Source organism: Gymnodraco acuticeps, unplaced genomic scaffold (genome assembly GCF_902827175.1).
Source record: "Gymnodraco acuticeps unplaced genomic scaffold, fGymAcu1.1, whole genome shotgun sequence".
Classification (NCBI taxonomy): domain Eukaryota; kingdom Metazoa; phylum Chordata; class Actinopteri; order Perciformes; family Bathydraconidae; genus Gymnodraco; species Gymnodraco acuticeps.
The window spans coordinates 3,673,421-3,696,948 of NW_022992126.1; the positions used below are offsets into that span (position 1 = coordinate 3,673,421).

A 23,528-nucleotide genomic window follows, 5' to 3' on the forward strand; every position below is an offset into this window, starting at 1 on the left:
GAAGTATTCAAATGATTTACTTAAGTAAAGGTAGTTATACCACACTGTTAAAAAAAATACAAAGTAATATGATCTCTTCTCTGTTTGCAAGACATGTATTGTTGATGTTTGTTGGTCACATGGGCACTCCGGCGTCACCTGCAAGAGGGCGATCAATTAAGAGTCATCAACAACGGACCAATGAGAAAGTTGATGACTCTTAATTAAATCGCCCTCTTGTTCAGGTAACGGCGGAGTGCGCATGTGGCCAACAAGCATCAACAATACAGCATGTCTTGCAAACAGAGAAGAGATCATATTACTTTGTTTTCATTTATTGCAACGTTTTGTTTGTTCACGTTTCAAGTAAGTCATTCGGTAAGTTTAGGACAAACAAAGGAAGGTTTACCTGCTTACCAAGTTCATGACAACGACCAGCAGCAGGGCCCAGGTTTGCCCATGTCCAACCCGCCGGATCTCACCGAGCTTCGGCCTGAATCTGTGATTTCCCTCGGAGAACCGGACCCACATGTCAGCGCACCGACGCGTCATGATCACCTGTTTAGGACTATCGGACACATCCGACCGGTTGAAAGGACTTCGACTTCTGTCTCTAAAAATGAATATCAAGCTGATTTTACAGGTAAAAAACAACCCATACTTTAGCACTTTAATTTAATTTGCGAGTGTTTCAGGTTGAGCCTACAGCTGCACATGTACTACATGAAACTAAGTTGTATAAATGTGGCTCCAGAGGCAGTGGCGTGAAGAACTGACCTCAAGGTACGTCACTTGAGTCAGCGTCGGCTAGGTTTGGAGACTTGAAAGTCAAAACTCAGAGTCTGTGGACGAGAAATACTGTAAGTGAGTTGATAAGAACTCTTTTGCTCACCATCTCCAGTCCGTTGGAGGTTAGCAGCTTGGGGCTAAATTAGCCGCTACTGCAAAAACACCTGATGCTCATTACAGTAGTGGAGTTGCTTTGTGTGTAATGTAGGCCCGCGTTTTTGACCATAACATTTACCTGTTTGCAATTTACAAATGACAAATTATGTATCACTTGTATAGACTCTTATGGCACTACCTCTATTGTATCTACTTGCACTATTTTATCCGTTTTATTGTGTTGCACTGTTGGAGGAGCCTGGGACCCTAAGATTTTCATCGACATAACTACACTGTAGCTATATACGAATGACAATAAAAGCCTTGAATTAAAAAAAAAACGACATCCCTGCTTCTGATAAGTTGAGACCCACTTGTATCTTAATAATAATTGAAGTATAGACTTGCATATCACCATGGCTGTATTGGCTTCAATTTATCGTTCATTCTTATTGTAAAAAACTAGTTTTGAAGTCACTGTATTTTGATTTTTCTAGTTTAAGGCCAACCAAATGAATGAATAAACAAACATTTGAAATACTGAAAGCAGTGTTTGAAAGATAATTTAGATCTTGAATATATTTTCTTTTTACGATTTTTTTCTGGAAAGAAATACACTATGTAATCTGATACTATTATACTTTACTACTACTAAAGATCTTCTTTTACCATTGTCAAGGAGTGCTCAGACGGGGAGCTGTAAAGTGTAAACTATTCTACAGTTTGTTAACATGCGGTTGTATATCCTTTTAGGTTTTCATGTGCAGGGGAAGGTGTCTGGCCCCACCTCCAGTCCATATTTCTCAACGTGGCTAGCTATGAGCCCCTTAGTGAAGTGTGATGATGGTGTCATGACCTTCACTGCCACTGGAGAAGAATTCACACACCTGTTAGTAGACAGAGGTAAGATGTATGAAGGTGGTGCACTGCTGTTTGAATGTTTTTATCAGCTTGGGTGGAACATGGAAATGTTATGAAGGACCTTTTTTTTAGAACAGCAGAACATATTTTACAGGTAATCGAATATCTACATGAATTGCTAGTCTTTGTGGTGAGAATCAATACAGTACTATTGATGTTTTTTAAAATGTACCATGACTTCAAGTAACCCCTATTTTAATTGTCTTGCTCTCTGCTGTTTTTGAATTACATTTATAATTTGTTTGTTCTGTTAATTGCCTGAAACTAATTAGAAAAGCCCATTACAATTTCCCAGAGTCCTCAAATTGCTAGTTATGTGCAACAAATCAATTACAAACATAATCAAAGAATCTGAAAACATTTTTACATTTAAGGAGCTAGCAGATGTTTGGTATTTTAGCTTGATTAATGCCCAAACCGTCCAATCCACATTTAAATTAATTTTCTCTTACAGGAACAGCTTCTCCAATCTCCCTGTCCCAGTTACCTCCATACTGTGGTTACTTGGTGAAGACGTCATGGAGTGATCTCGAGATGATGGTGCCTTATGATGCATGTTACATTACACAGGAGGTACCAGCAGTAGCACCTGCATTATATCTCCACCAGTGATTCCCTTGTCCTGTGTTCATCACCCCCTGTATGTTTCTCTCTGTCAGAATGGCAGTTATGTGCTGCCCATGTTGTGGTGGGGCAGCCCACTGAAGCTCTCCTGTCCCGCGCAAGCGTCCGCTCCTCTCCCCTCGTCCTCCCACTCGGCCCCCCAGATGTTCTGCTCCCCCTACGGCATGGCATTGCAGATGCAGGGGCAGGAGCAGGATATACAGTTACTGGGAGTCCTAGGTACGTTGGGGTAATCTGTGATTTAATACTGAGTTGTTTGACAAAGTACTTTTTATTACAACAACTTGAATTGTAAAGTGTCTTTTGATTTGTTTGCCTAGTACTATAGATCTTAGTATAAGATAATCTACATAGATAACAAACTAGCGCTTTTTAATGAATTTGTTCACTGTTTATTGTAAAAATTCATTTTATCTGAAGAATAATTGAGGTTTAGATTTAAATCTGACAAGGGACGGATCTACATTTAGCCGTGTTTACATGCTATGGTTTTTTCAGGCTAAATGCAGTTTCTTCAGACATAATGGTTTTGGATTCACAGTATTTAAATGTGTATACTTTTAGGCCAAAATAAATCATGAATACAACAAGATAATATTCTTGTCAGCATGGAGATGGCTTTGAAACATTATCAATTGTTTGCACTTTGGGAAATAAAATGGTCATACATTTTCTTTAAATGTTATGGGTCCACAATTTCTGACATTTTACTGAAAAATAATAAATAATATAATCTGATATGTCAAGGTAAAACAGGCTAAACTCTGAGATAGTTATTTAGCTAGAGATTACGTGATTAGAAATGAACAACATGTAAAATAAACGCATAAGAATTAAAGAAAAACAGACATGTTTAATTAAGATTAAGAAGAAGAAAAAAATAAGAGTGACTGGTTCATATTCTTGCATAAAGATCTCTATGCTGTCTCAAAGCCATCTCAGCATTTCTACCAATATAGTGGAGATATACTGATCTTTGTTTTATTATTCATTATGTTATTCTAAAAAGAGCCACATTTTAAATATAGTTAGCCAGTAAGGTTATTAAATATCCTATATTGCCAATATGCCCTCGCGAAAAACACGTGTTAAATGTTTTACAGTCAATGGAGGTTGGGGTCCGTTTGTATCTCAAGAGTGCGCGTACCGTGTCTCCTCCAGTCCTGGGAATCTCGCCTTCTTCATCTCCTACAGTGCTGCTTGTATAACACATTCAGTAAGTTATTTAACTTGAATGGAGTACTGTGGTAGGCTGCTGGCTTGTACTGATTATATTTTTATGTGATGCTGTTTTTCAGGGTGGTCTTCATCTCCAGTTTGTATTAGATGATCAGACATACATCCTCTCCTGCCCAGTTAATCCTCAGTTTCCCTACAACCCAGATACCGTTAGCCCTGCACCCTCCACCCCTCCTTCTACTACTACTACTACTCCTCCTCAGCCTACAACCCAGGAGCATTTTGCTCAGCTTCCTCACTTCCCCAATTATCCCTATCCTGGATTCCAGTACCTACAGTTTCCCCAGGTCTTCCCTTCTGGACCACAACCTGCCCACACCCCTCATCCCACATCCCCTCCAGCTACCCACCCACCCAAACATCCAGCAAGTCTTTATTACCCTGAGTATTATCTTCAGATGCCCTATTATCCTGAACCCACTGCGGCACCAGTGACCCAGGCACCAGCTCCTCTCACACCCAGCCCGCTGTCACCGAAACAACCTGCTGGTCCACAGTACCCCGTCTATCCATTCTATCATCCCACTTATTTTAATTTGTACAATCATGGACTGTTTTCCAACCCTGGTGTTGAGGTGCAGCCTGCTCCTACTTCACATCCTGCCATCACTACACCTTCCCCTGTTCCACCTACAATCACTAGGACAACGGTTCCCAAACAGCCCGACCTTCCCAGCTATCCCTTCCACCAGTCTTATCCTAAACAAACAATTCATTTTCCACATATCACAGCTCCGCCACATGCCAAAGAGATGGCTCAGACAGTTACTCAGGAAACTCATACACCAACCACTCAACCCAACACTCACACCATGTGTGTCCACCCCCCGCATCCCCATTATCCCAACTCCCATCCTCTCTACCCATCACACAACCTTCCATCGTACCCCCATCATCCAGTGACACATCCTCCAACCACCACCACCACCACCAGTACCACTACGATCCCTACTACTCCTACCTACACAAGTGATCCAGTTTCCCCTACAGCTGCACCCACACCACAGCACCCCCATTTCCAGTGTCTGATGGGGGCGATAGTTGTCTTCCTGCCTTTTGCTCACCCAGAATCCATCCAGGTCAGAGGTCAGTGTGTGTAAACAAAGAGGCTCTCCATATTGGAAGGACTTGTGGCTTTTCATGTCAGAAACACTCCACTGCATCAGTGTGCATAGATCAGCTTTTACTGCTAAAATTAAATTACATGAATTGCGTGTCATATCATCTATCTAACAAACTCCTTGTTTCTAACAGACAAAAGGATGACGTGGCTGTTAGTCTCCAGTGTGTCTCCGGTGTGTAGGTACAGGCTGCAGAGAGCAGAGGGCTCTGGGGTATTCCTTCACTCTCCTCTGCCTGCCTGCCACAGCCAGCAATGGGTGAGATCTTCCATAATGCCTGAAAAGGTCCTCTTTTATATAATTACTTTAGTTTAACTATGTCCCTGTCTTTATTTTAAAGGATCTCAATATATTCAGTGCCTTTTTTAAAAGTCAACTATTTGCTGTGAAGCTATATTATGGGGAGATGTCTACCTGAGCAGAGAATGAAGTCGCTCTCCCCTGTGTGTTTGTAATTGGAGCTTCTCTGTTCTTTGCTTGCATAGCGAGTACGGCTGTGCGTTGCCATGTTGACAGCCTTGTGGAGGCCATCCCTTTAATCATAGATATGCTCTGAGTCTGAATATTGTATTCAGATCCTTTTTAAATAAATGATTTCGTAATGTAGTTTAGAGGTCTAATGACAATATAACCATTTTGTAGGAATTATTTGTATCTTTTTAGAAGTCCCCTTGAAATGGCTTTATATCTGCCTTTATGAAATCAGGATACTTTAAGATAAACGTTGGTATTTGAGAAGCTCATGGGTTCAATTTAAGTTTTTGGACACCATCAAGTCTTAGTGACAGGTGAGTAGGATCAACATCTTTTAACTCGCAATGAAAAGAGAAAGTCCTGCTCTTCCCTCTGGTGAAGGTGTTTTTGGTCCATATAAAATACCAATAGACTCTCAATAACTGTAATAAAGACTAATAAGACTGAGACAAACTAGATGTAATTGAGGTCATGAGCTTTCCTTTTTGAGTGTGTAGTTTTTGGTGGTGATTTTATTACACTACATTATATTGTGAAGTGTTTAATTTGCCTAAACAAAGTCCAAAACAATGACACCACAAAGTACAAAATTAGAATGCTGACGCTGGAGGTTGGTTTCTCTTGGGTTTTTCCCAGTCAGCAGCTCATTTTTTTTACGATTAATCCCATATGCAGCATTAGCTCTGCATGCTTGTGTACGTTGTGGAGTTTTTTTATGTTCTGTGCAGCAAAACTGGTACGAATTCAGTGATTTTTGTGAGTTGATCTCAGCTTGCAGGCTCTATTTTTAAATGTAGTTGGAAAGGAAAACATGCGTGGTGGCTCATACTGACTTTATTGATCTCTTTTTCTTTAGACTCCCACGAATATTTCCTTACCACTGCGGTTTTGGGACCTTTCCATGGGGCAGTATAGGACTCTGGACCTGCAATGCCCGTATCAAACTGCCCCTCCTGCAGTAGTTACCCCATCAGTGTTTCCTACACCAGCCAGCACCCCCACCCCCACGGCCAAGGTCAGCCCGACCCTTGTTGTCCCAAAGCCTAAAGTATTCTGCTCCTCCTATCAGATGGCTGTGGAGCTCGCCCCCGGTCCCATCTCAGAAATTCTTGTTAAAGGTGTGTGCATGTGTATATTGGCGTTGCATATGGTTGCCATCAGGTCTGCATGATTTTAATTGATTCAGGGGGGGCTCTCTGGTGTACAGTTCAAGGAGGAAAAGGTAGGTCTTGGTTTTTGTTTTGACTGGGATGCATTTAAAACTTGCTGCCTTGCCATGCTGAGGGCTATAATTGTGCCATTTTGAGGTCTACACAAAAACAAAATTGTATGTTTGCAAATGTACTTCTTCAGACATCAAAGGGAACCAGATGATCCTCCAGGATACCCCAAAGGACTGTGGGTATTCTGCAAGAAAAGGCAAAGATGGCAAAAACCTTTTGAGTCTGGAGTTGCACTCGCGCTGCCACATGAGTGTGCAGGCAAGTATTGACTCAGCTTTCACACTCAGCACATGACCTTTTGTTTAATTGACCATTTGCTGTGCCCATTAACTCTTGTATGAATATTTTTCACTAAAAGGGTAAATTGTACATCATCACTGTCGTCTACGTGACGCTAAATGGGCGACGGAAGGCTCGGCTTTCCTGTCCAGTTGTCATCCCAAGGTCTGGACAAGGTAAATTGATTTTATGTTTACACCTCTGAAAGGCTATTCAATTTGCCAAAGGGTGTTTTCGCCCGGCCATTCAGAGTTATTTTAACTGATGCAGCTGACATTTGTCGTGCTGTCCCTCAGAGTGCAACCTTCCCATCGAACAGCGTCTCCCCTGTGGACCCCGCTCTATATCCCAGGGACAGTGCCGCTCCGTTGGCTGCTGCTTCAGCAAGCTCCCCCCTGCCTGCTACTACCCCATGGATGGTGAGTAGTTTGTGTCCCGCTGGCTTTTCCAGCCACTTAGCTGAGTACAGTTTAGCTTTTTGTGTGTGTAATTATTAGCAATACAGCTGGTGAATATGTAAAGTGGCATATTTAGGGCCAGCTTAGCATCATTCAAGCTGGAAGAGGCACAGAAGGAGGAAAGGGTATAAGATACCTTGGGTCTCATTATCAGCTGCCTCCTGAGATTACTGACCTTTTGTTCATCTGAACTTTACATGACTGCATGTTTGTGTCCTCCTCCAGAATGCACTATTGACCGCCACTTTGTCTTCTCCGTGCCGGCCTCCCTCACGGACCCCCCTCTTTCCCCCGCCATGCTTGTCGCTGCTGGCAACTCCACCTGCAAACCTGAGAGAGTGACTTCCGACTACGCCTTGTTCAAGATCCCGATGGATGGCTGTGGGACACGCAGATTAGTATGCTTTTATGAATGAAAATATTTGTTTTAAAGTTGAGATAGAACCTGAGTAGTAAATGTATGTCTGGACCATTGGTTTTACTAAATATAATAATGATTTAAAGAACTTGTCTGGTGATATTATTATTACTTTATTTATACCCATATTAACTAGTTACGAGAAGAGCGCTCCCAAGCTTAACGTGCCTTTACTTGGCCCACAGTACACCCTTTCAAGTTTCTTTAAAATTGGGCGAGTAGCTTTGCATTAATCCTGCTGACAAAAAAACAGAACCAAAAATATAACTTTTTTTGGCAGAGGTTAAAATAATCAAACTACGTTTTCCTGTGTTACCTTACTGATCATGGACTATTTAAAAACGATTAATGTCCGCATAATAAGTGACATGTCCGATTGTGTCCTGACAGATGGCGGGAAAAACGGTGATCTACATGTTGGAGATCATAAACAAGGTTCAGGCTCTCAGCCTCAACTACGGCACCATCACAAGGGATTCTCCTGTCAGGTTGGAGCATGTTGCTTTTTACTTTTGCATTTTCTTTTGACCAAAGGCATAAACTAGATTTAACTTTTTAGTTGATCTATTGTCAGTTTTATTAAGCTCCACATTAAGATTAGTTACACTTACAATAACAAACAAAAGTTGTGAATATATGACATATAATCTCTTAGGTTAATGGAGCAAACTTGTTTCTCATATACTCATCCAGCAATTATGGAGAAACATTTTCCTTAATTTAGAGTCGTGCTTGTGTCCACCTGAGGAATCATAGCCCAGTATTTATCCCTCTTCCAACCCCTAAGAGAAATGTTCTTGAGCTGCTAAATGCTCCACTAAGTTTACCAGCCAGTCCAATGGTTTGCCATTTAATCGTAATGTTTCTGGTTTAATTCCTGCTAAGGAAAAATGCCAAAAACAGAAGCATGCTGTATATGAAGTTCTCTGTCTCATTATTAGGTTGTTGGTGGAGTGCAGGTTTCTGCCAGGCACCGTTCTGAGTGTGAGCTACTTGGTTAAAACTCCCACTCTTGGATCTGAAGTTCAGACACAGGGGATGTTTGGAGTGCAGCTCAGGATTGCCAAAGGTAGGTGTCTTTATTTCAATACTTACTACTGCTTTGTACAGATAAGAACTTGTAATATTGTGCTGTTTTATTCCTGTCTCTCGACACAGGAATAACAAATAAAATGTTCTAATTTGCTTCAAACATCTCCTGATCAGCTGTATGAGAAATAGCATTGAGTGTGTGTGTGGAATGTGCTTCACAAATAACCTCCTTCTAACCCAACAACCCTCATCCCAGACGCGCAGTACAGCAGCTACCACCCTCAGTATCACCAGCCCCTGCAAATGCTGCTGGGGAAACCCCTCTACCTGGAAGTGCGGCTTCTCAACGCCCCGGATCCCAGTTTGGTGCTGCTGGTGAACTTCTGTGTGGCCTACCCCCGCTCTGGGAAGGCTGTTTGGATGCTGCTTTACAACGGGTATGTCCAAATGTTTCTGTAAGCGGAACATCAACAACAAAATTGAGGAAAAGCTTACTGAAGATGGAACACAACACATTTAGAAAGTGCATTTCACTCAGATAACTGCAAATATCAGGGAAGTATAATTGTGATACCCAATGATACATTTTCACTTCATAGGTGTCCCAACCCCTTGGATCCAGCCCTGCAGCAAGCTGTGCTCTCTGATCCTCGGCCTGCCTCTCCTCAGGCTCAGACCCGCCATTTCACCATCAGCACCTTCCAGTTCCTTCCTGACGGTGACTTTAAGGACCCGGACGAGGAGGTACGCATAAGCAGAGACTCTTGGATTCTATTAATTTGTTTCAATTCTGTCCCCACAAATCTAAAGTTCACCAATTAACACATTTTATTTAGTTTTCTTTAATCCATACAAAAGCTGAAGTGTACAAAAATGACAGATTGTGGTTTAATAGTGTTATAAAGTGCTTGTTCAGGGGTTTCTGTGCCACATTTCTGTGTTTAGCTAATCAGTTATTGGCCGAGCTTCATATTTAATGGTGGTATCAATCTTCTTGTCTAACTTTTGGCAAGAGAACAAATATGCATATTTCCCTAAATGTCTCACAATGCTCTAAGCCCACTTCCCCTATAGTTTTTATGTTTTCGAGCAATGGAAAACCTTTCAAACGTGCAGCTGTCTGTCGAGAATAGTTGGGCATCAATGTAATCTTATCTGATACTGGCTGTTGGCGTTGGAACCTTTAATTTATATATCTTTTTTCTTGGGAGAAAATAAATGTAATGTAAAACTATATGGCTGTGTGCCTTTTTAAAATGGGCATTAAGTCCATGGAGAATGAAACCATTGACAGCTGTATCTCTAAATCAGCATTCATTGCAAGGACATGTGGCGAGGCCATTTTGTAAACTGCAAAGTGTGGCCAAATCTCAATTGGTAGCAGCTGTTAGTCATAGTATGCTGCACACTCTCGGGACTGGACTCTACATCCAAATCCTGCTCTTCTTTCCCCCCCTCTCAGATCTACTTCATGTGTTCGACTGAAATCTGCTCGCCACGGGACGGGCCTTGTGTCGAGGGATGCTTTGGCCAGTGACGGTGAGGGAAAATGTGCACTCTGTCCTCATATCACCTACCACGCACTTAGAGAACTTTGAAGATGACATGAAAACACACATGAAGGAGCTCCATTACAACCCTCCTCACTGAAAACAGCCTGAGAGCCTGAAGTAGCTGCAGTTCTACTTGACAGCAGGGCAATGATTTAGTAATGAGGAGAATTTTTAATTATTTATCAAGACTGATCCATTTCCTGTTTCAGTTACGACATGGAAGACAATTAAAGTTGGTTGGATGGTTATGATCTGATATGCAGTACTAATGTGTTTTTGTTCATGTAGAAACACAATGTTATTGTTTTATACTGAACACATCTCCTCTCTTCTCCTCCTTTTCAGATCGGGACATCACCACCAATAAAAGCTATCAAAAGACTGACTGACTGAGTGTGTGTGTTTGTCCCTGAGCTTGCAGCCACTAGGTTTTACAGCAGGAAGTGGCACTCACACAGAAACAGGGAGGCAGTATCTTTTCCATAAACATGGTTGAGACTGCTGTGCTGTTCTGCCCTTTATGGAAAACATACAGAAGGTTTACAGCAACATAAGTTTGAGCAAGATAACTAAAGCTTTTGCTATTAACCAGTGTTCTGTAAAAGAGGTAGACAGACAAGAAATGTGCATAAAACAATTTCCAAACACTTAAAACCAACGTTATTGCGTTTTGACATTTTAAGTGTCTAACATGACCATGACCACAGTCAGTCTAATTGTTTAAAGCAGAAGTTTAAGTTCTATTGGTATTTGTGTAAGTGTATTCTTATCCAAAGAACATCTTTAATGTCCAGAAAAGCATTCCTATCCAAACATCAGTATGGGGATGAAGTCTGGAACTTTAACAAATTTACACCCAAATTTGATCATACACATATGGACAGATTACACAGTTGGAACATTATATAGTTTAACTGCGTGCTAATTTGTCAGGTAATTCTGATACAAATTGTATTTTTATTTGAAGTGGTTAATTTGACATAGTTACACTATAGTGCATGAAGCCGATTTGCTGCACGGACAGTTTATAGCTTTTTGAATTTTCAACTTGTGTCCCTAACCTTGCTTTTTTCCTGTGCATTTACAGTGCACATATTCAGATGGTATTTCCTGAAGTTCTTTCATCGGGTTGACTATTTGTTCACATGAAAAGTGACAAATAGTTTGTGACAAAAGGAAAAAGAGAAGTTTAAACCTTGGTTCATTTCTCCATCCACACATCTGTAAAATGGATGTGTACGCAGGATTGATTTATGGTTTGGAAAGTTACCAAAAGCCCTCAGCTAATTTGCTGTGAGGGGGGAGGGGATTTAAAAAAGTATTGGACCACCCGAACAACTGTTGAGTATACAAGTGTTTTATAAGGCTCTAACTAACAGCTGCTAAGCTTAGATAAAACTGTTGGAAACAGCTGGCCTGACTTTGTCTTCTGCCTGTCATCCCCTCTGACACTTAAGCAAAGCATGTATGCGTGTATTTTCAATGTAGGAGTGGATCCAAACGATGGGGCTGATATACACTATTTTAGGTGGTCTGCACCATCCAACAGCCATTTTAGTTCAAACTTAGCCAGTATGTTTATTTGTTGAAGAACCAAAGTGCAAAAGTAGCAATTTGTTGCCTATTTGGTTTACAGGGTGGCAAGGAATGGAACCTTCTTGGAAGTCACAGCTCAAAAGAAATGGTCCAACAAATAGTACTAGTAAAAGCACAATGTGTCCTTTTTTAAAGGTGCTGCTAAGTGGATTATGTTTTTTTTTGTAGAAATAGCTGTTTCCCCTCACTCCCAGTCTTCATGCAAAGCTTGGCAGATGATCTCCTGGCTTTAACTTCCTATGTAACAAAATGTGAGTGATCTTTCTGCTAACCCAGAAAGAGCACATGCATGGTCGTCTTTCATAAAGGTTGTATATGATAACTATGTAAGGGCACACGCAAAGGAGGCTGCACAATGTCCATATAAATGGTTTATTTCTCTTTTCAGGGTGACATTTCCATCGACGAGATCTTTCTCAGGCAAGAGGAACTAGAGACAGACAAATAAAGTATTTATTTGGAGCAGACAATGTGTAGACTTTCTTTATACCCTGCGGTTGAGCATTTTGTGCCTGAATGTGAGCATGAACACGCATACTGGCACCTTGGCATGTTCAGCATGAGATTGGTGGTGTAGTCAGGGGAGGCTAACCACTCTCACGCCCAGCAAGTCAAATGGGAGATTTTTGAAATCATATTTTGCTTGTATTAGGCCTATAATTTGCTACAGCAAATTGCCTTTGAAGTATTTGCTTCCCATGGTAGCCTTTGACCACTGGGTGTCATCCAAGCAATACAAATGCCAGAGGAACACAAGGTACTCCATGCTGCATGACTCACAGCTGTGCTAGTGTGAAGACCTTGGCCTATTGGTTGTGTAATGAGTTAGGAATGAAATCTTCTAGAGCTGGACTTGATAAGACCAGAGTTGTTCTGCCATGTAATGTGACCACTGATAAACACATTTTTTTTGGTGTAAAAACGGCTTCATTAAGATGTTGGAAATGATGTAGCGGTAAAAAACAATAGCGAAATGAACACATGATTTAAAGGCTTAGGTTTATACTGTGACAGCGTGGTCGCCTCACTGCCATAAGACCCCACACACACACACACATACACACACCTCCCCTCGGTGAAATGTATGGAAGCACTGCGGCACACTGCGTGTATTCTGCAGGCTGCATGGCTGCCTGGCTCAGCGTTCAAAGGGAGAGCGGAAGATAGGAGGAGGGGAAGGACTAAACCAAGAGGGGAGGAGGGAGGACAATTTCCTTTCTGTAACACACACGCTACAAGATCACACCGGGAAAACGGAGAGAGGAAAGAAAATTATAGGCGAGATAGAGAGGAAGGAAACACCGCAACACCTCCGTCGGTTTGGTTGCTGTTTTTTTGGGGTTGAAATCGTATCTCCTTTTCACGCAGACTTGCAGACTAACATGGGGGGAAGAGAGAGCTCCTGACGCGGATTGACTTTCAGTGAACCTCTGCTCTTTGGTGCAAGTCTGTGGCTAATAGACGGGGAGGAAAAAGGCGACAGCGAAGACATGTTGAGGTTTCTTTCGTCTTGAGGTTGCCGTATGATGTTGATGTTGTGCTCTTAAAAAACAGACGGCTCCTCGTAGAGAAACAAGACGAGGCCAAATGGAAATTGGGCGGTAGGTTATGCTCACGAGCCATTGTTTTAATCCGTGTTTATTTAATTGGCGTGTTATGATCTGAAATAACGTAGGCCTCTTAGGCAGCCCTGCATACACGGTCAGCAAACGGGATACAAAGCTGCTGGTATTTTTAGGGGGACATGTTTGGATTGAGACACTCTGTTTTGCAGTAAGGTAAAAACTGCGTTTACGAGCTTTTAGTTTTTTTTAAACAAACGCGGTGGATAGATTACATTCTTAAACCAGAGAGACAAAACAGTTCAACTCTTCAGGGGGGTACAAAGGCCCAGTAGAGAATACAGTCGAGGCTCATTTGCAGAATTATTGGACAATTTCATCTGCAGTGGAACACCGTCCACAGACTGACTTTAAGCACAAAGGTGCACAGGATTAGGCAGTCTATTTCACCCCCAGTTTAGCAAAAGACAGGGGACAAAAGAAGATTGTTAAATGTTAATGTCTACCGACGTTGCATCCATCATGCTGCCTGTATCCCGGGGTCTCATGGACCGGGATAGAGAGCTGGACCCCATGGCCGGGGTGCACCCTAACGTGGGCGGGCCTGCTGCGGTTGTCCGGGGCATGAAGCGCGGAGACCCGGAGCCCGACGGACTGACAGCGGCTGCTCTGGTGGACTCTACCGGGGCGGAGTCCAAGCGTCCCCGGATCGACGGCTCGGGAGGGATCGGCGAGGTTGGCCAGGTGAGGAGGATACTCTTTTTCCAAATACAGTAAATGCAGCCACGATTGCTAGGGCTAATGACACGCGTGGTGTAATGACCTCTTGGGATATTTTAAAGTGAAGGTCTATTTCGGTTGTAATCTGTTCATGTCGAATTCATATTTGCAGATACAGTTGCAGCAGAAAGGCCACCATTGACAGTCCATTAGCAGCACTACAGGACATACCACCACATTTCACAGCTGTACATGACTACATGCTGATAATTCAATTTTACAAGGGAGTTGCAATAGTAGGCATTTAATCAATGGTGCTCACTGGGCTGTTTAGCTACAAAATAGCATTGTAGCTTATATATTGCAAACCAATTTTAGAAGATTGTACAGTGCCTTTGCACAATTCATATCTTGTAATACACCATGCCAATCTGATTATTGTCTTGGATAGTTTTATATCCAGGCTAATCCAGCACCTCTTTTTAAAAGTTTTTTTTATGTGCGTAGGCTACCTAACTTGTTACCTAATAGCAAGTCCAATAGTCCAATGTGTATCAATGTGTTACATTACATCTAGTTGCTTTAACTCCCCAAAGAGCTGCCTTTCTGTACGAATATAAGTACAGCCCAGGCAGTCTCTGCGGAGGGTGGAGAATGTAAACAAACGTGACCTTTTCATTATGCAAAGAACCCTCTGCCATGTGGCATCATGGTGGGACAACATTTGGTTTAAAATGTAAATTGATGTCAGTGTTTGCTTGTGATCTTTGAGGAAGGGGAGTGGACAGGAGGGGCTACTTGAAGTAGGCCTCCAGTTTTATTAGGGGGCAAACAGCCCAAACCTAATCAACCTAATTACCTTGAATCTCATACCCCTGCTTTTATCAACAACACTGCTGCAGTGTTTTGCCTCTTGGTCTGTGCTTGAATCAGCAAAAGTGACCGACTCTCTTAACCTATTTTCTTGGGGAAATATTTCTTAATAGAGCGCTGCAGGAGGATGTCCTGGACATCATTAAGGTGTATTATGTAGGGTGAGGCACTCTATTGGAAAATGGAAAGCTATTTCTTTGCCATTGAAAGCGCTAGTAATGGAGGTGAAGTGGCCTGTTTGCCTCTGTGTGGAAAACTAAATGGCTTGCATTACATCCTTGTGCTGTTGGTGAGTGCTGATAGACAGGCTTAGGAACGTAATGCACTTAGAAACAGATGTGAGTGGAAGAGAGTGTGTGCTTGTTTGTGTGTGGGCAGAGAGATGTGCAGATCAATAGCTTCAGCCCCTAAAATGTATTGCATGTGAGCTGGCTGGACAGTCCGGAAATGAAAGTGGGAGAGATGCCCCCCTCCCTCCCTTCCTCCCCCTCTTCCTCCCCCTCTCTCAGTTGGTGCAGGAACAGATTTACCCTATCACTGGCAGTAAATAGGCTTTGTTTCCAGCTAATGGGATCACATCTCATACTGGAGGGGGCATTATAACCACACTGATCCTGTGATCCTTATCTAAGGCAAACGGGTTTATACAACACACATGCACAAATGCAAACAAATTGGTATGATCTAGATAAAGATTATTTATGTTTTCTACTTATGAAATTAAACTTAATTTATAAGTGGAAGGACCAAAAATGCGCTGTTTGCAGCTTATCAAATATGACAATATCCTGTTTTTTTTGTTATTATTTAACCATCATTAACATAAATATGTTGGCCTTTCTTCGGACAAAATAAGACATTTTAAGACATCACATTAAACTTAAAGGTTATTGTGATGTGCGTTTTCCCTGAAGTGTTATTGATGATTTATCAAGAAGATGCCACCTCAGGGAAACTGTAATTGACAATGTATAGATTAATTGATTTAATTGATACAATATGATGAATATACGTGTCAGTTGTGACAAATGTTCTGCTTCATCTAAAGACTGATATTCACTTTGTTAGCTCAGCTTAGAGGTTTTTTTAAATATACCAGTTTGTGTATATACAGTTAAACACTTTGATATATTTGTATACCCCATAGAAAAGGCTGACTCCATCGATATTCAAGAAGCGAATTGGGTTGAGTGACGTTACATTTTCCTACTTTTTAAATCGCAGCACTCAGCTTTAAAGAGGCATCTGTAAAAATGCACACTCGCTCTTCTGTAAAGCTAATCTTCAGAGGGGCATAACAAGATGGAAAATGTTACAGCAAACCGTTTCCTGGCACTCATAAAGAACCTTGTCTACTTTCCTCCATCCTTATTCCATTTTAAATGTAATAACAGCATCACGGCACAAGTTGAACTCTGACTTGTGATACAAACCATGTGTACCACTGCTGTCCAATAATGGGATCTTTCCCATTCTGTTGTTGACGCTGCTGTTTTTCTCATTAGGGGCATGATGTCAACACAAAGCGGGGGTGGAAATGCTCTGTCGAGTCAAATCTGCAACGTTTTTGCAGAGCAGCAGTGCATATATAAATCATTGCAGCATGCAGTGGATGACTGAATGCTCAGCTAACACGGACGAATAAATATCACTAAGTGCAGTCAACAGTACGAGTTCAAATGTTCATGGCTGCTCATAGAAATTAGCTGCTGTGCTGACCTCCTGCCATGGACACTGTGCCCGTCCAATAGTATAGGTTTTAAATGAATATTAAGCTATCTACTGCACAGACCACCAGCCACAGTGCTGTCAATAAATAAATAAAAACATTTTCAGGCCGTTATGCATTCCAGTGCTGCACTGGGGAAGTCCTGCTTTACCGGATGGCAGGGGTTTCATAACAACACTCTGCATCTTTATCCCGAGTCGGTTTGGGGAAATGTTGAGCGTAGGTTGTCCGCTTGAATATCCATCTGCTTTATTGCTGAGTGGCTCGTGTTTTGTTGTCACTGCGTAGGAACCGGGGCTCTCTCTAACCTAATAAGGTCTTGCCTGGGGTGACAGCGGCAAGGACAAATGACTTGATACGGACATTAATGTTGGTGGATCACCCTCTGCACTTTCATCTCCGCTACGGCACTGAAATAGCAGGGAAACGTCAGCAAGAAAAATGAACTCTTGCTCTGAGCTGAGAATATTTATTTAGTTTTTCTGGACCCAGTTTTGCTGTGATAAACTGACAGCAGAGGTATATTGAATGGATTATGTTTGAGAGAGAAGCCTTCATGTTTGGTTGCTCCGCTTGGTGACAGATTGGAAGTGCTTTAAGTGTAGCCATCCTCACATGTGAATTGTAGTTAAGTGATTTGTTACCCTACACTACAGTGATGATTATGATGTTGTTTGTATGTTTATAGTTAATCATGTTCTTTAGATCTAATGCTTCATCCATGCTTTATCTCTTATGATCTTTTGTTCGACAACAACAATATATATTTGGCTGATCCATATACTTTACAACTAAATATTTTCTGACAGATTGAAATATCAATATTTAATTGAATAATCATAGATCATAAAAATAATGAGTTAATGAAAATCAGTGAAATCAATCTTCACCCATGTTGCTAATTCACTAGTTGTTTAATTATTATAATTCTTTAAATGACGAATCAACTTTTTCCAGCCCCTTTTTATATAATGTGAAAATGTACTGTTTAACATGACTGGTAAATCAGAAATGTTTTTGATTTGATCTGGAAATTATCTTGTGTTCTTAAATGTTTTGACAATGAACTGGTTAACCAAGAAATACTAAGAATAATTATTAGTAGCAGTACATCATTGATATACAAGTGCTTCAGATTCGGTAGAAATATGTGAATTATTTATTACATAGTTTGACTGCACTTGTAGAGCCCTGTGCTCATCAAATTAGGGATTCACTGATCGGCCATTATATATAATAATACCATTATTAAATTAATTAAAACAAAATGTGTACAGCACTGTGTGCAAGCGACTGGAATAATTATTTTGTAATAAGGAAACAAGTGTGATTTCAACACGGTTTTCCGAAGTTTGTAAAGCAACATGGAACGATAAGGTATAAATGTCTAAATTGTTATTTATAAAAATATTGAAATCCAATACCACATTGCTTATTGTCACAAATACCTCATCCACCTATTTGAGTCAGTGTCAGACTGATATCTGATATCAGTATCTAATTTCAAACGGTAATGTAATAAACACCAGATCAAATATAAAAGTACACAGCAGACATTTTTTTAATGTCATCACCATGGTCCCAAAAAGTCCAGTTTCAGACTCAAATGTTATTGTTATGGAATAATCATGGAGTGTGATCATAATAGGCAATTATGTTGTGCAGTAAATAATTACATGCAAATACTAATCTTCTCCAATCAGGTCTGAAATAAATTGGGCGATAAAAATAGCTTTATCTTAACATGCAGATCAGCGCAGTGAACACCAGCAGATTCCGTTGCATGTGATGCACCAGACGATACTGCTATATGGTGATCATTGTGGCACAACCATCAAGCCTGCCTCCAAAATCCTCTTTGCCTGCAGCCAACACCGTCCTGAAAAAGCATGTGTAGGTTTACTGTGGAAAGTCAGAGGGATGTGAAGTACATTGAAGGGAAATAAACTTCAGATCATCGGCCGACTGTTTGGAGGCTTAGCACATAAGTGCTCTGTGGATGAAATGGATTCACATCCTCCTGAGTGCCCTGCTTTGCAGTTAGGTAGGATGACTCTCAGAGCAGTGAAATGTAGTTCCTCTTCCACTCCTCTTCAAAAGAACAGCAGTCCCAAGGCACGATAGGAATAGATACGAGTCTTGTGACTAAATTAGACCCCACACACATTCGCAAAACAATCGCACATAAACACCTTTCACCACCTGTGGTTTTTGGAGAAGAGTGCAATGGGTTTATGTGTAAAATGAATTACATTACATTGCATTTAGCTGACGCTTTTATCCAAAGCGACTTACAATAAGTGCGTTCGACCAACAAAATACAAACTTGAGGAAAACAGAATCATATAAGTACATCAGGCTTCATAGAGCAAAAACATTTCAAGTGCTACTCAACTGGCTTTAGATAAGCCTGCCCTTTATTAGTATATAAGTGCTTTGTTAATAGTTCTAACGCTCGAAGTGGAGTCGAAAGAGATGAGTTTTCAGTCTGCGCCGGAAGATGTGTAAGCTATCTGCTGTCCTGATGTCAATGGGGAGCTCATTCCACCATCTTGGAGCCAGGATAGCAAACCCACGTGTTTTTGCTGATGGGAACTTGGGTCCCCTTCGCAGCGAGGGTGCAGCGAGCCGTTTGGTTGATGCAGAGCGTAGTGCACACGCTGGGGTGTACGGTTTAACCATGTCCTGGATGTAGGAAGGGCCAGATCCATTCGCAGCATGGTACGCAAGTACCATTGTCTTGAAGTGGATTCTAGCAGTTATCGGAAGCCGGTGAAGGGAGCGGAGGAGCGGCGTGTATTGTAAGATAGTTTGAAGGAGAAAGTTGCTTTTTGTACATCGCTTGTTCTCCGATTTTTATTATCACAGGGTCGGCCCTGTTCCCTCCCCCCCTGAGCTCGCCTTCCCTCCCCCTCCTCGCCATCTGTTGACTTCAAGTCATTTTGTTACTTTCTCCTGATTGCTCACCCGGTCTTCCCCTGCTGTCCATTCTCTTGTTTTAGCCACCCAACCCCCTAAAACACCATCACCACCCTCAGACAAGAATAAGCTGTGCTCCATTCGTCATCATCGACAAAATAAAGCATGATTAACTATCGTACCAAGTCTTCTTGCCTCTCATGTACTGTGATGGTGACTGCGGTGCTGAGAGGGATACACACTCGACTTGAGCAGCCCTCCCTCTCTCATTCCTCCCAGTTCCTTGAGGAAATTAAGCACATGACTCCGCTCATGTATGAGTCATTGTCTTTGCTCCCTCCGTCTCTTTTCCCCCTTTGCTGTCCATTTCCCGTTGTATTTTCATCTCTGGTTCCTCATTCAGCTTCTCGGAGTATGATTTCTAGATGTGTTGCCCCTCTACCTCGGCGTAGCTTACTGCCCCATAAGCCTCTTTTTGTCTCAAATTGTATTGGTTTGGACTCCATCCTCCTCCATACCTCCAGTGAGTTGTGTTTAGAGTTTGGACTCACTGTACAATACTTTATTCATGTTATTCAAGCCTCTAAGAGGTAATACATTATTTAGAGCTTCTGCCTTCCACAGCCAGTTCACTAAGTACATTTTTGGCTCTGAGATAGACTCACACAAACTGCTTTTTTTTCGACCGGGAAGATGCTTCCTTCTCCTCCCCTCCCCGACCAAGCCCGGTACATTTGGAAACATTGTTCTTTGCTTTAACGAAAAGGCCCTATGGGGTTTAAAGTTAGATGGCTACAGTATTAATCAGGCGAACTGAAGCTTTAAAGTGTGCAAAGCAAATGTTCCCCCTGAGGATAGAGCAGATGAGGGGGGGGGGGAGGAGGAGAAAGGAGGGAGGAGCTGAGTTGTTTTCTAATCTAGTGATATGAATCCAGAGACAGGCAAATCTGTTTTCCTCCTTCAAATCGTGCTGTAATTGCTGCGTAAAGCTCCCTTTTTTTAATGGAATATATTAGCATAAAAGCTAGAACACAGTGTTATGAGTACAATAAAAGAGTTACGACTATCTTCCTGTAATAGGGACATGATTTCTGTAAAATGTTTGCTAACAAACAAATTGTTTTTTAGGGTAACGTGCCATGTTAAACTGTAATTACCCCCTAGATGTCGGATGTATCCGTCTTTGCTTTACACAGCCAGAACACTGAGAGGAATGTGGCGGGGATTGCGTCAGTGCTCATGATGCCGTTTCACACCAACGGGCTTCATGCTCGCCGACACTCCTGACCTATTTATGATTTAAGAGCCGTGGTGAAAGCTCTTTCATTCTGCTCGTCTTTCATCTTCTGCTCGCCTGATCTCACTCGCCCCCGTTATCACGTCTTTGCAAGCAGACAAAAGATCCGCTGGGTGGAAAACTCTGGAGGAGATGGCAGGAGTGTGTCACCGGGCGAGTTAATTTGATTAGGAGACAGAGCTGTAAAGTCAAATAGAAATGTGTGAAGGAATAAAGACGTGTGTGTGAGAGAATTAAATGGAATTCCTGAATAATAATAGAAAAAAATTACATCGCATTGTTGTAAAAAATTACATCGGAGGGATTTATTGCTTTGCAAATGACTGACCATGTGTCCAAAAATCTGCTCTCCTGTCTTTCAGAACAACGACCCTTTGACCCTTGGCTACCATGGCTACCCATCTCTTAGTCAGGTAAGGAGGCAGTTCATCTCAAACTTCATGTTTTTCTTAAATTCTTCCATCCAGTTTTCTGATAATTCTTTACCATTCATAAAACATTGTTAAGGTTCAATGAAGATCCCTAAACCAAAAGGTCGGGGGGGGGGGGGGGGGGGGGGGGGGGGGGGGGGGGTGGGTGTAGATTATAATTAATCAGTCATGTAGAAGAAGAAATTCCTCCACACCCTTTACTCCCCTAGTCCTGCACTCCCACAACTTTCCTTTCTACACAAGAAGTACTGATATTAATAATCATTTTTTATCTTTTCAATTTTTGCCATTTAACCAGAGATATTCTAGTTTTTCACTCCGCAAATTAACACCCATATGAAAGCCTATTAAGTATGTGTGCAAGGCAACAATCTGTTTACTAGTGTTTGTATTGGTCTACTGATTGTGTTATTAGACTGTTCAGTTTATGTGGTTAATCCTTAGATCATCCTCTCTTCATCCTCTCATGCTCTGCCCATAATCCCTTCATCCCTCGCTCTCTGTGATACCCAAAAAACCTCTGGCTGCTTATCTGCACTCTATCTGTCTTAAGCCTTTACTTGTACGCTCTTATTTGCTTCAGTTTCAGAGATTGATTTCTTGGCAGTCTGTTGTGCCATTTAGCGGAAGCCTGGAAGCCAATTAGCCAGTTTTCAATTCAATGGAAGATGATACATCTTTGATCCGTTTCCTTGCTAATAATAATGTTCGAAGTAGTGTTGCCTCGTGCGAGCAATCTCACGTTAGGATGTAAAGAGGTCAGTCAGGAGTTGCTTAAGGGACTCGGAAGTATGAACCGTCCTCTAACTAGGGAAAAAAGTCAGAGAGAAAAAAACAATGCGAGCCGTTGGAGGCTCCCACAACGCAGAGGTGCTAAACTGTCAACAGCGGTGTGAGGATGATGTGATCAAAGGTTCCTGAAAGGAAGAGGCCTGGAGAGCAGGCAGCAGCCTGATGTGTGCAGAGAGGGGGCGAAAACACTTTTCAGACATGAGATATAAAACGTATCTAGCTTCTTTTTGTTTTAAGATACAATTATTAAGATGAATAGCATTTCCATCGCACTGACAGAGGTTAACCCTGTTTACCATTGAAAACCGTCGCAAAAGAAAAAATATTGGCAACTATTTTGATAATATCAGTAATTTTTTATGCTGAGTAGTGAAACAATTTCATTATTTGAATCCAGACTCTCAAATAAGAGGATTTCCTAAATGATATAACTTTGTAAACTAATTAGTTTGGGCATTTAGACTTTAAGTTAAACAATGTTTTTTTGTCATCATGTTTGGCCCTGTGATGATGATGATAAACAATTATCGCTTTAATTGAATCAGCAGATATTTCCAAAAATAAAATAACCAGTAATTGTTTCCCTACATCACAATAATTAAGGACATGTGGGTTGACAGTGAATAATCTAATTCCAAAAAGGAGTCATGTTTACTTTCTCTGTATATTTAAATCTTGTATCAAACTCCATTATATCCAACATTTCGTAATAAAATGTAATTATTTACATTATTTAATATGCTCTCGCTGTTATAGTAGTTTTCATTGTTACTCGGTGAGTCTGCCTTTCCCGTGCAAGATTTAAATTGCCTTTCCATGCATAAGGGATACACAGGAAACAATGCGTGCATCTGTTGGATGCCGTGCTTTTTTGTATGAGTAACGTATTACCTTGTTGGAGGACATTGTTGACTGCTTTATTAAAAAGGATGAGACATGATGCATCCTCTCGTCCTACGGTTTGTTTGGCTTTGATACAAGACGTCGTTCTTTTGTTGAATTTATGTTTGGAATAACTGCCCAAGGCATGTTCCCTGTCACAGTGGTTGGTTTAAATATGTCTGAGAAAGATATCTGGCTCTTTAGCTGCTAAATGCATTTAAAGCCACTTCCGCACTATGTTCTCCAGCTAACCTAGTGTATCCGTGGTTTTGCAGGACAGGTAGGGTTCAGGTTTTTTTATGCTTTTTGGCTGAAAACAGATGTTTTGTGCGGCTTGAAACATATTGGTGGAAGTGGTGAGTGTGAAACAAAAGAGTAAAGCTGTCGAACCAGAACTATGAGCTGAAATATGCACCGTTTGAGGAATTGATCCAGCTTTACAGAGCCCTTTGGTAATATGAGAGAGAGAGAGAGAGAGAGGAGCGTAGAGAGAGAGAGAGAGAGAGAGAGAGAGAGAGATA

The 23,528-nt window shown here is 41.5% G+C and overlaps 2 protein-coding genes across 2 annotated transcripts in view; both read left to right on the plus strand.

Annotated features, from left to right (window-relative positions):
• The first annotated feature begins 253 nt into the window (after positions 1-253).
• Positions 254-10,564, plus strand: LOC117538052. Its single transcript, XM_034203556.1, has 18 exons — positions 254-622; positions 1,618-1,767; positions 2,240-2,358; positions 2,445-2,628; positions 3,513-3,625; positions 3,708-4,734; positions 4,903-5,027; positions 6,100-6,361; positions 6,597-6,724; positions 6,825-6,921; positions 7,042-7,164; positions 7,429-7,601; positions 8,012-8,109; positions 8,563-8,690; positions 8,910-9,090; positions 9,253-9,397; positions 10,116-10,192; positions 10,552-10,564. Exons 1-17 carry the CDS (start codon positions 271-273, stop codon positions 10,188-10,190), a joined length of 3,480 nt encoding a protein of 1,159 aa, XP_034059447.1. The 5' UTR covers positions 254-270; the 3' UTR covers positions 10,191-10,192; positions 10,552-10,564.
• Positions 10,565-13,856: 3,292 nt separating this feature from the next.
• Positions 13,857-23,528, plus strand: part of LOC117537912 (RNA binding protein fox-1 homolog 2-like) — a 27,090-nt gene continuing 17,418 nt past the window's right edge. Inside the window, 2 exon segments of the mRNA XM_034203312.1 lie at positions 13,857-14,108; positions 21,265-21,315. Coding sequence (XP_034059203.1) covers positions 13,857-14,108; positions 21,265-21,315 — 303 coding nt within the window.

Excerpts from the sequence above, each read along its gene's own strand:
- LOC117538052 (XM_034203556.1), top strand. The coding sequence starts at position 271 with ATGTCTTGCAAACAGAGAAGAGATCATATTACTTTGTTTTCATTTATT. Across the intron at positions 6,362-6,596 it reads CTCAGAAATTCTTGTTAAAG|ACATCAAAGGGAACCAGATG; the intron begins GTGTGTGCATGT and ends GTACTTCTTCAG. Across the intron at positions 6,922-7,041 it reads CATCCCAAGGTCTGGACAAG|AGTGCAACCTTCCCATCGAA; the intron begins GTAAATTGATTT and ends GCTGTCCCTCAG.